The sequence below is a fragment of the Pinus tabuliformis genome, chromosome 3_1 (genome assembly GCF_031772625.1).
Source record: "Pinus tabuliformis cultivar Carrire ecotype Pingquan chromosome 3_1, CPIR1, whole genome shotgun sequence".
Classification (NCBI taxonomy): domain Eukaryota; kingdom Viridiplantae; phylum Streptophyta; class Pinopsida; order Pinales; family Pinaceae; genus Pinus; species Pinus tabuliformis.
In genome coordinates, this window is record NC_142301.1 from 721634625 (window position 1) to 721647049 (window position 12425).

At 35.5% G+C, this 12425-nt stretch overlaps 1 protein-coding gene across 1 annotated transcript; it reads right to left on the reverse strand.

Moving 5' to 3' along the window:
• Positions 1-7617: 7617 nt before the first annotated feature.
• On the reverse strand, positions 7618-11574 carry LOC149189317 (UDP-glycosyltransferase 85A1-like). Its single transcript, XM_089411784.1, has 2 exons — positions 10849-11574; positions 7618-8996 (listed from the first exon to the last, which is right to left on the reverse strand). Exons 1-2 carry the CDS (start codon positions 11408-11410, stop codon positions 8035-8037), a joined length of 1524 nt encoding a protein of 507 aa, XP_089267910.1. The 5' UTR covers positions 11411-11574; the 3' UTR covers positions 7618-8034.
• Positions 11575-12425: the final 851 nt, after the last annotated feature.

Here is a 12425-nt window from a genome sequence, read left to right on the forward strand (position 1 = left end):
CTAGTTCTATTTATTGAAGAAACACCTTCTTCTTCATTGGAATTAAGAAACTCACAAGTCCTAAAACTAGAAGAAGAAAGGGAAAAAGCCAAACTCACACACACCGAACATCAACATATGGTGAAAGCTTCTTTTGATGCAAGTTCAGTCTCACAAAGATTCGTTCGAGTTGGAGATCTAGTTCTCAAGTGGGACAAGCACACGAAGAAAAAACATACCAAATTTCATAAATTATGGCTTGGTCCATTTCAGATTATTGAAAAGATAAGCCCCTCTACATTTATACTTCAAGATTTATCAGGAAAGAGAGATTCTCTTCCTGTAATTGGGCTCATCTTAAAGAAATTATTTTCTTAATTTCTTAAAGAAAAATTTGAATAAAGAAGAAAATCTATTAAAAATCACTCCCATTGTACATCCCACTGCAATTTATTTTCCTTTTACATATTTTGTTAAATAAATGTTAAATACTACTCTATTGACTTTTCAAACATCTCTTGAAGTTATTTTTATTTTTTCATTTTGAAGTTAGGAAGTTTTAAGAAGTGGTTACAAAAATTGAAAATTAGATAAAAATTATATAACTATGAAAATATTTTCCATTAAGTTGTAAAATAATTGAAAAACCTCAAAAAGATATACTCTAGCTTCAGTCAAAAAGGTTATCGTTAAAAAGTAAAGACCATCTTCTAACTTAAAACTTTCAACTCATATTTGTCATCTAAAACTCTTAAGGAGTCAATGATCCTCCCCATCCATTAAAAAGGGAATTTTTAGAGTGTAATTCTAAAATATAATAAATCTAAAAAGATAAGAGGTCTCATCGCCAACCTTCTTACCATGTTCGTAGGGAACCAATTAAACTAATATTACCACTTTGGACACCAATCAGGGTAATGGCTTATGATTTTTAATTGTAAGACAAGAGGTCTCATGACGAGCGAGTTTGTTTAGTTTAATTGTTACCAGTGAATGGCATTGCCATTATTTGGCCACCAAACCAGGACAATGGATTTTTAGCATTATATATATATATATATATATATATATATATATATATATATATATATATATATATATATATATATATATATATATCTATTACCTCTAATTATTGCACTATTAAATGGATGGGACATTGGATTGTTGTTGTTTAAAAGGTAACCCTATCGAGGCTATGAATGCATACTGCTAGCAATGGCTCTACCTATGAGGATCGAGTAAATTTTAAAGCTAAGTCGTAAAAGGCCCCTTAGTTTATTTTTTATAAACTGATTAATGATTGATACAAGTAAATATGTGTTTTTCATTCACAAAACGTTTTTAAAAGAGATTGCAAGATAATGAGTTTTATAGTCAGAGTAATTTTATTTATCTAGATGTGTCAAAAAGCAATTTTCACTTCTTAAATTATTTTTACTGAATTTTTGGAAAATTTCATTTATGAGAGATAACTCGTTCTTCTAGTGAATCACCAATTGTTGTATTGTCCAACAACCCTCATTTTAATATATTATAAATTTCCTATGAAATTTATTATATTAAAATAGGGACCCTTCATTTTAGAAAAATATTATAATCAAAGTTTAATACTTAGCCTTTTTAATTAAAACCCAAGTATTAAACCTTGATTATCCCAAAAAACCAAATTTTAATAGCCTCAAAGATCAAAACTATACTTAGGCTTAAAAACCTTAAGTATTAAAAATATCAGTTATTTAAAAAAAATGAATTGCAGTTTTAATCCCCTAAGGTTGAAATCTTAACAAACTCTGACTCATCCCACTTCCCTGCATAACAAATAAACAAAGTTACAAAGGCTCAAGACCCATCTACCAAACTCCATTGCAATTGCGATTAAACTAGACTTGTAGGGAAAATATACATCCCAATTCATATCCTCGCGTCCATAACAATCGCAAAAGGTTCCAGACAACCTAAGTATAAGCCTTAAACAATTTTGATATGTGATATCACTCTAGACCCGACCATATATTTAAATCCACCAAGTTGAAATATTGTACCCATACCCCGCATTGCAAGTTTCATAAGGCACAATAACACTCCAACAAACTCCATTGCGATTGTGATATAAACTGGGCCCTCGGAGATTATCCAATACTAACCATAGAACCCTGCATCCGTGACTACCACAAGTTTTAAAAAATCTTAAGCCCACTACACACTGTCGATTGCAATAAGTGATTAAGCCCATACCTGCGGGATTATCAAATCAATTTCATTTAAATCCCACGTCCTAAGCTATTTGAGTATTCAAGAGTATAAAGGTTCTTCTCGCTACACACTATCGATTGCGATATGCAATATAACCAGACCCGCTGGGATTATCAACTTCATTTCATTTAAATTCCATGTTCAGAGCTATCGTAAGAATCATTGCCTTTTCCGATTGTGATATGTGGTAAGGCATGTACCCACCATAATTATACATTGTGATTTATATTTATATCTCATCCAGGGCCTACACTGCAATCGAAATTTTCTAAAAAAGTCTTGCCTCATCCCAATGTTGATTGCAATATGATGTCAGAAACAACTTCAGATCCACATCATTTGCCACATCACCATTCCACATCATCCACCACGTCATAGTTATGTCACTATGACGTCATCCTTGACATCACCCCGAAATCCCACAATCACAAAATTTAAAGGGATATGACTTATAATAAACCTTTCATCGTAGCTAATTTGTGATTTACGATTTGAGCACACTTGACGGGATAATTCACTCAGGTCTGCGACTATTGCAAATAATAAAAGAATATCGTTTCTGTGTCTCCCACCCATTCTGATTGCAATTATGATTTTATTTGAGAAGGCCCCTTTTTGGATTTTATATGAAATACTCCCAGGCTATACCGATTGTGATTTTAGGATTTCTGATAAGAAGTAAAGCTCCACCTCCTCAGTCAACATTCCTCTCCATCATGTCTGTGTAAGATTTATGGCAGTCTAAGTTTTCCTGATTTCTTGTGAATGTGATTTGTTTCAAACAAAACTCACTTATCAGTCTCGCTTATTTCCATCTTATCTATCCTTGTTTGCCATGTTCAGGTTCATGACATAGAAAGACAGTTGTGCTTATGGGTGGCAGATTAGTTCAAATAGATAGAAAAACATCCAAAGAATTCGATGGAATAAATGAAGCTAATGATGATAAAAAACCATTTTCAGAAGCTTCTAACAAAATATTGTTTTCCTTTAAGAATTGTTGAAGGGATCTGTTTAATTCCCTGAACACTCTACACAATAGATTAGATTGTTTTCTACTATTTAAGCTTAGCTGCTGTAGTAAATAAGGGTCCTGAATTTTATAAAAAAAGTCTAACGAAAGCTCACACTATTATACTTTCATACTTTTCTCAATAGAATGACTAGAACATTGTTTTTTGAAGAAGCTGCACTACTGTACTCTTGGAATCATCTTTGTGAGAAGGAATAAACTGTTGCTATTTCTTTTATGAGATGAGAAAAATATATTTGGTATTTCTATCACTATACCTCTATTTTGTTCATAAGTAAATAGTAAATTTATCTTTTCAAACTCCTTATGACTTGATATTTAAAGAACAATGTTACATGTATTCACTATTAATCATGTTGCCATTGATATTTTTATACATTTTAAGCAATTTGTTGTGATATTCTAAATGTGATATGATTTTACAAATTATTCTTATTAAATACTTAAACTAATCATCTTTAAATAAGTTTCATTTCCATTAGTGTTTGAGCAATCTATATTGTCATTTACTAAGGAAAATCATTAAAGATCGCATCTAGATAAAAGTTAAACAATCTCGGGTTGTAGAATAGATTAATGAAATTATTTTTCCATTTGATTCATTGATGTAAATCCATCTATTTCACTCCACTATAAGAATTACACATTCATTCAATCATCTTTCATTGGGAAACTGGTCTCATTATCCTAAGTCGCAGCCACTACTTAAATGGAAAAGGAGTTGTCTTAAGGTTGGGAATGGGTTGTTTTCCCTTGTGTTGAAGCAATGATTTTCGAGGCCTAAATACACGTAACTATATTTGATCTCTCTTTTCACTTGATATATTTGGAGTTAACATGGATCCGTGTTGGTCACACACACACTTACACACCATGTGTCAACTCCATTCTAAAAATGAATTACTTACAAATTTCCTGCTTGATTTTGAGCAACGCATTAGTAAAATGTTTTAACAAACATTTTTTTATTTTCTTTGTCATATATATATAACTGACATTGAAATATTTTACTCAACGTGGCCATTGAAATATTTTATTTACTACCCACATTTTCCACATCAAAATGTAGTTTTTTGTTATCAGTGTATTTTCAAGTACATATCCCCCTCATATTGAGAAGTAGAAACCATGTATCAAGGAGATATAATTTCTCTCCATATGTACATTAATTTTTTTTTTGCTATCAACCTTTTTTACAAGTTACATATTAGCTCGATAGTAACTAGTTGAAGGAATTATTGATATCTCTCTTACCTTGAACTATGAAGCACTAATCAATAGAAGAAGAAAACACACACACACACACAAAGTAATTCTCTCTATATATTGAAATATATTACTCAATTTCATATTGAACTTTTTTTTATCATTAATATATTGTAAATCCCACATATCAACTCCAGATTAAGAATTAAACAAACTACACATCCTAATCACAATGTAAAGTGAAAATATGATATCTTTTATTCTTATTTTTATTATTAAGTTATTCTATTACCTAAAAATTATCGTCATACAAAATTTATAGTTCAAAATTTGATGTAATCACCATCGTGGCCTGCCACAATGGAAACTAGATCGATGATGGTGAGGGCAGTTGACTAGCATCCAGAACCATCAAAATTCTCTAACAATTCTACTTCTAAGTCACTAACAGAGATAATAATAAAATTACAATATAATTTTTCCAATTATATTTGACCATGCATTTACTATAAAGAAACTATTTTGTTGAAACTAAAGCATGATCCAAAAGAATTGGATGAGCATCGATTGTGAGAAGATGTTAGTTGGGATAAATGTCGATCACCTATACCTATTGGTTTGGGAGGTATGATACCACACTGTAGGTGACCTTCAATATGTATTAGGAAGGTGCCCATGTTAACCAAGCAAGAGAACTAGTGGCACTCGACTCCTTGGATTTCATTGTGGCATGCAACGATTTCATTGTGATCCTCAAACATTTCCTTAAGCACATTTCCCAGGAATGTCTTAATTTTCCAATGGAGGGTGATAGAATTGAGCTATTGGTGCATTGTAGCCTGATGTAGCCAAGGTCCAAAACCTATCTAGTCAATCCTGTTTATATCTCTGAATTAGAATAAAATAATCCTAGTGATCATTAGTGGTTAAGGATTCTAACTATTGGATTTCAACCTGGATTCATAGTGGAGTGAAGAAATGAAATACAACAACTACTACTTGGGCTTGCATATAAGCTTGAGGTTCTCCCAAAGGGCTCGAACCTCCATATCCTTGAAAGGGGCATATACACTGATAGGGCATAATGTTCAGGACAGAGAAAGGGGCAACGAGAGAGAAACCCCAGAGGAGGTGTAGAGCAGTGAAAAAATCTAAATGAAGCTAGGGAAAAGGCACAAGGATCCTTTCTCCCTACATCCAAGTTGGATAGGGAACATCGTGAATTAAAAATGATGGAGAGGGAAAGTTCAAGGGGTAGCTCTGAGTGAGCGTAGCAAACCAATTACCTAGTTCACTCTGATAAGTTTCAACACCATCGACATTCCCTATGAACTATAGAATGAATTCCACCATGAAAATAAAATCATGCTTAAGAATTTGCTAAGACTAGATGTAGGAGAAACTATCCCTATCCTAGTGGTCCATCAAGCATTGGATTGCTGTAGAAAACATGTTGAGATCCTTTATACATTGTACTTTCCTAAACTAGCAACCACTACGATAACTTTCTAGCTCCGAGATCGAAATATTGTCATACGATGTTTGCAGTGACAAACCAAGTGAGGGGGGGAAATACCTCCATAAATGAGCACTCACAAAAAACAAACACCATTGTGGAAATATCCCACATGATGGGAAACACTACAGAAACAACATGAAAACATGGAACAATGGTAGGGGATACAAGAGCACATGGTGGAAATGAAGGATATCATCACCATGAAGGGGAATGTGAAGTCAGTTGGCATTTGTGATTGCATGGGGTGAGACAACCATGGCATCCCCCCTCTTTAATGGAAGGAGAGGTGGCAAGGTTGTGGGCTTCATCCCCTCTATCCATTGGCTTTGTTTTCCACACCCGAAATGAAAAGAGATATTTTTTAGTTTCAATTATTTGATCTCTCTATATAAAAATGATATCAATTTTCGTTACTTAATATAAGCATTGAAATATTTTATTTATGTTTTACATTAAAATGTTTTTTTTTTAAATATGTGTGTGTGTGTGAACTAAAGAAAAAATGAATTGTACTTATTCTTTGTATTGGATTGTAGTTTCAATATTATTTTTAAATGCTACTTGTCAACTGCGTATTTAGTAGTCAAGGAATTACACATATCAATCATACTAAAAACTAACATGCCATTGTAAACTAAATTAGAACCTTTTTTACTAAATTAATGTGTCTCTCTAGATAAAGTTCATATAAAATTAAACTGAATTTGAATTATTGCATTTTTATATATACAGTGGGAAAAGCTATTATAACTGAGTTGTCAAATCAGCAATGGGAATAGCCATTATTGGTTGCTACCTAGTTGACTCATCAACATTATTCAAAGAAAATCAGGTCCCCTGCAATTACTCACTAGTGGTTGGTGGTTAACCTATTTTCAAACAAAAATATTTTTAAAGCATACAATAAGCTCAATATACAATGAAAAACTTTCATTATTATTATTATTATTCAATTGTTAATAAATATATAAATTTATTATTTTTAAGTGTATTATTAACAACAACATTTCCACAGTACTTAAAAAAACCTTTAGAGGTAATAAATTACTTTTATAATAATAAAAATAATATTGTAATTTTTACTCACTATAAAACCTTTAGACATAAAAAAAATATTTCAATAATAATAATAATATAATTTTTAGACTCAATAAATTAATTTAGGTTTAAAATACATCCATTATGATAATTAGATAACATGTTTTTTATTATGACTAATTTGTCCATGGTTAACTAATACTCTTTAAGCATTTTGATAAAATAACTATCTAAATTGGAATTTAGATAGGAATTTGAGAATAAGACCAAGATGCTAGTGAATAGGATTGGGTGTGCCTTTCACAATGTGTGCTTTTCGTGTGCGATTACATGTGGGAGCGGCATGTAAGAATGTCATCTTTGTATGTCTTGTGCAATATGAGGTTTCGTCATGCACCCTGGGCACACATTTTACTGAGATATCTTTAGTTTCCGCAAGCACTGGTTGGTACTAGATTTCGAGATGGTGCTTCCATCATTTAAGATGCATAATCAAATACCTCGAAACATGGTCTACTGTGTTTTGTAGTAGACTGGAAGAGGATGCTTTAAAAATACATTCAGGCAAAGATTTTAGCCACGGAAATTTCATATTTCGGCCACGAATCTGGTTTCAATTAAGTAAAAAAACAATCCGCCAAAAAGATAGCAAAATCATTACAGTCAATATATTGCAAGGTCACCAAATCTACCACTGATTCTAATGTGTAATTTCTGAATCAGCTGCAGCCATTCAAACCATGAAATGGGGTGTTGATGATGATTATAATTAATATGTTCAACATCTAGAATATTTTTTTGATAATGAATAATACTGGTTTTCCTGTGTAGTAAACCCCCATCTGAGTAAAATGTGAGAGGTTTCAAAGCCCTCGGACAGCATGTTCAGATAGAGGAGTTTCCTGTAGTGGAGGTATCCGAAGGCTTAGAAAGAGTTTTGATAATCTCAAATACATTATTCTCAAATCTGGCAGGTGTTTAATGATATCTTCTGGAAGCCAAGTCACATGGTTTCACTTTTGGATTGGTGCACTTTACTCATCGTCATGTCATTAACGAAAGTGTTTAGGTTTAGAAACGAAGATCCTCCAGGGAGGACTGCCTTTGTTGCTGCCTCCTTGAGTCTGAGAACGTTCTCTCTCATCTTCTTTCCTTCGGGTGTTCTCATCATTCGCCTCACAACATCCTCAACCTCTTCTTTCCTAACTACCTTGTGCTGATCCACATCCACATCTTCAAAATCCAGGCCGATCTTCCACACCTCCTTGGAGAATCTGCAGTTGAGAAACTGATCGGCCACAGCTGGGAATCCCACTACGGGAACTCCCATGCTCATGCTCTCCAACATAGAGTTCCATCCAGAGTGTGTGAGGAATAATCCCACAGAAGCGTGGGCAAGTACTTTCACCTGTGGCGCCCACCTCACAAACATTGCCCGTTTCTTTGTTCGTTCTTCAAAGCCCTCAGGTAAAATCGCATCTTGGCCTTCTGCGATATCCAATAGGAGAACCCACAAGAAAGGTTGTCCACAGCCCTCTAGCCCTAGGGCCAGCTGCTCCAGCTGTTGCTGTGATTTGAAAGCGGCGCTTCCGAAGGAAACATATATAACTGATCCCGGTTGTTGCATATCCAGCCATGACAGGCAACACTCGTCCTCCTCCCACAGACTGTAGCTAGAAGACCGACCTTCTAAAAAATTTGGAAGAAAAAGAGGTCCTATTGCCAAAGCAGGACAACCATTCAAAGCTAGTGCTGTTACTGCATCCCTCCCTTCCAGCTCCTCAAACGTGTTCACTAATGTGTAGTCCCCTTTACTTTGCTTCTTTGATTCATGGAGACAGGCACTGAAGAGAATTTCGTATTGACCTTCAGCCCGATAGTTGGATAGTAGGTCTGTTGGCCTCAATGGTGGGATGTTGCCCGGAAGACAAGTGATGAGCTTTTCTGAATTTTTAGCTCCCTTTACTGAATAAGATACAAACTGTAGTTATTCTATTTGCATAGAAAATGATAATATTCAGAATAAAATTATTCTGATCTATAGGAGTGTAAAAATATACAGTATATGAATGAGCGTTTCATCCTTCATTTACAATCTCTTAGACATCATTGCATATAGAGCAATCTTAAACCTTCACTATGTATCCTATTGTAACTTCAAAAGATTCATAGAGTAATCATCAGAATCTAGTGTATATGTAGGTAACCAGACAGAACAACTTTTTACTTGTTCGTTGGCCAAGATCAACGGGCAGTGTAAGTTTGCAAAAGCAGACTCCGTAAGTTTCCACAGTTGTGTTTCTAGGACATTTAAACAGGCAAGGAGAAATAGGAAAAATACACAACTGAGCTACTCATTAGGGTTATGGGCCACCACCTCATCAAGCTCTGCTTGCTGGACAACTTCTCCCTCTACTACCACTGCATCCCTTCCATGTTTTTCCCACTTCTCTCAGAGTCCAATCCCTCTTCTCGCAATACCCTTTGTCTATAAATCTTCGTTGCCCCTCTAGACAACTGAACTCCTCCTAATCTTCTTTGTTTTACCACAAATGGAGTAATTGACCAAGCTTCGGTACCCCACTATTAAATTCCACGGCCGCAGGCTTCACACCTCCTCTTGGGGCACCACCTCCAGCAAGGGCCCTCTCCAAGCCTTATTTCCTTACCATCACCGAAAACCAATCTTGACTTTCTTTTAACAATTTTGCCACCCTCTCAATAGTTCGTCTCCCACTATAGAGTTTGGGTTCTTCGTACCCTAACACCTCCCCAACCCCAATTTGCACTATCACCTCCCCAACCCCAATTTACACCAAGGAGAAGGCAAGACCCTGTTTTCCAGCCCAATCCTATGCGGACCCTCTCCCAACAACCACCCTAATGCAAGGATGTACCACCTTAAAAACTATGGGGACACTGCACCACAGATCACACCCCCCTCTAACGCTGGTCACGACTATGGGGACACTGCACCACAGATCACACTCCCCTCTAACGCTGGTCACTACGACAAGGCCTCGAGGAATCTCACCCTCCTCCTACTCCAAATTTGTTAACCCTGTATTCCAAGTAAAAACAACAAAACCACTAACACTACTACAATATGCCTGGCCAACTTGAAATCTCAGGTTACCCATAGCAGGGAATGGAAAAATCCAGAGACCAACGCAGTTACAAGACACCTTCCCCTAGAAATGATGTAAAATCACAATAAGGAAGATGAGATACCCATTTGGTGGACTTACCAGGGTGGTTGAATCTATATACCAACTCAGTGACGCTACTCCCATAGACCACTTATGTGAATTCCACTCTATCCCCTCCACAGCGTGGCCTCCAATTATCTTCCTCTCCAGGGTCCCAAACCTGTCGTTGGTAGCCTCCAAAAGTGCGTTGAGGAAAGCCTTGCTTGCAACATGTATTGCTAAGAGCAAAGATTTCCATGTTAGTGATCTGCACAAACACTTCGTTCTCTCTTCCACCTTCACAACACCCATGATCATAATGGTTAATAACACCCATTCACCAACCTTCACACCTATAAATTTAACTCCATTCATGGCGAAACTTCCATGTTGTGATTGCATGTATGGCACAAGCCATTTGTACAAAAGTGCAGTTCTCCAAGGAGGAGGCAATGCCTGCAATCGTTCCCCTCATCATTCCTTACATCCACCCTATCAGGCTAATAGTATAAATTTTGCTTTATATAATAAATTAGAAAAAAACAAAAAGACCTTAAATAAGATTAAAGAGGTTAACACAAGATTGAGAGAATCTATATCAGATATTGATAGTAAATAGAGAAACATACCAGTTACTGGAATATGTCCCTCAGAAAGAAGTAAGTGGGCGTAGCACTGAGAAATGGAGGCAGCGGCACAAAAAGGCCAGAAGATAACCCTGGGCACTTTCATATTGCTTGCGACTTGCTCTGTGCAGGACATGAAGGCGTCTGTGATAATGAATGTGATGGGTGGAAATAATGGTGATTTCTCTCCAGCGCTTCTAAGGAGGTCCTCCAACACGGGGCCTAAGTTTTGCAGGGCAATAACGAACTCGCTCGGGTTGGAGCTGCGACCATGGTTGGGTGGTAAACCATCAGAAACAGACAGAAATCGAATTTTTTGTCGGTGCTGCTCCGACTCAGGATCGTCTCTCGAAACAAAAGATTTATCGTCTTTTGAAGCTTCCGCCATGCGCCCTTGTGTCCAGTCAGTATTGACGAAAGTGACAAAAGATCCTCTTATAACAAGTAGTTGGGCCAAATTCATGAGAGCATTTACATGACCCTGTTCAGGAATTGGCACAATCACTGCATGCAGACCATGGTTCCCCTTTTGCTCCAACATATTCATATCACTACTGGCCGACATTACTCTTATCTTTTCCCTTAATCCACTACCACAGTTCACTACTATGGATTTGAGCTAAGACTCATGGGGCTTCTGCAACAGATTATACAATTGTAGCGATTAGGCTAATTTCATATAAACGTCCAAAGGAAAATATGCAAGGTTACATTGTTCGTGATCAACTGAATGGTTGCCAGCGAACACTCGGTCTATTTTGAGAGGATGGGAGGCTTCTCGACCTCAAGAGTCATTGTCATCGATCTATCAAATAATTCAAGAGTCATTTTCAGCAATCTATTAAATAATCCGGCAAAACTTGCCAATTACGTTTTCCCATATCGGTAAGAGTCATTGTCATCGATCTATCAAATAATTCAATGATACTCGGTCTATTTTGAGAGGATGGGAGGCTTCTCGACCTCAAGAGTCATTGTCATCGATCTATCAAATAATTCAAGAGTCATTTTCAGCAATCTATTAAATAATCCGGCAAAACTTGCCAATTACGTTTTCCCATATCGGTAAGAGTCATTGTCATCGATCTATCAAATAATTCAAGAGTCATTGTCATCGATCTATTAAATAATCCGGCCAAACTTGCCAATTACGTTTTCCTATATCGGTAAGATTTTAAGTTGAAAAACTATATTTCATTTCCTATATAGTTATCCTCGTGTGTCCAATTTTTCTTTCTTGTTATGCAGAATTATGGGGTTAAGTGAAATAGATAAATATCTCATTACCTGAATGTTTATGGTCCATCTGATATTAAAAGCTTTATCCAGATCATATGTTAAATTTTAGTAATGTAATTATTCAATATAAATTTTATATTGAATTAATTTTATATAATATTTTATGTAATAGGTTAGAAAAAGAAAATTACATTATAATACAAAATTTTAAACTTTTGTGAGTTTAAAGGAGAATTTCTATCCATAATATTATAACAAATAGATAATTGTGTAGGTAATAACAAAAATTATAATGTATTTACATTTTTGTCCCTTTTAATGTGAGGGAGGGCATTTGATAT

Coding starts and splice junctions, on each gene's coding strand:
- LOC149189317 (XM_089411784.1), bottom strand. CDS start 11,410: ATGTCGGCCAGTAGTGATATGAATATGTTGGAGCAAAAGGGGAACCAT. Junction 8,997..10,848: donor GGGACATATTCCAGTAACTG/GTATGTTTCTCT, acceptor TATCTTATTCAG/TAAAGGGAGCTAAAAATTCA.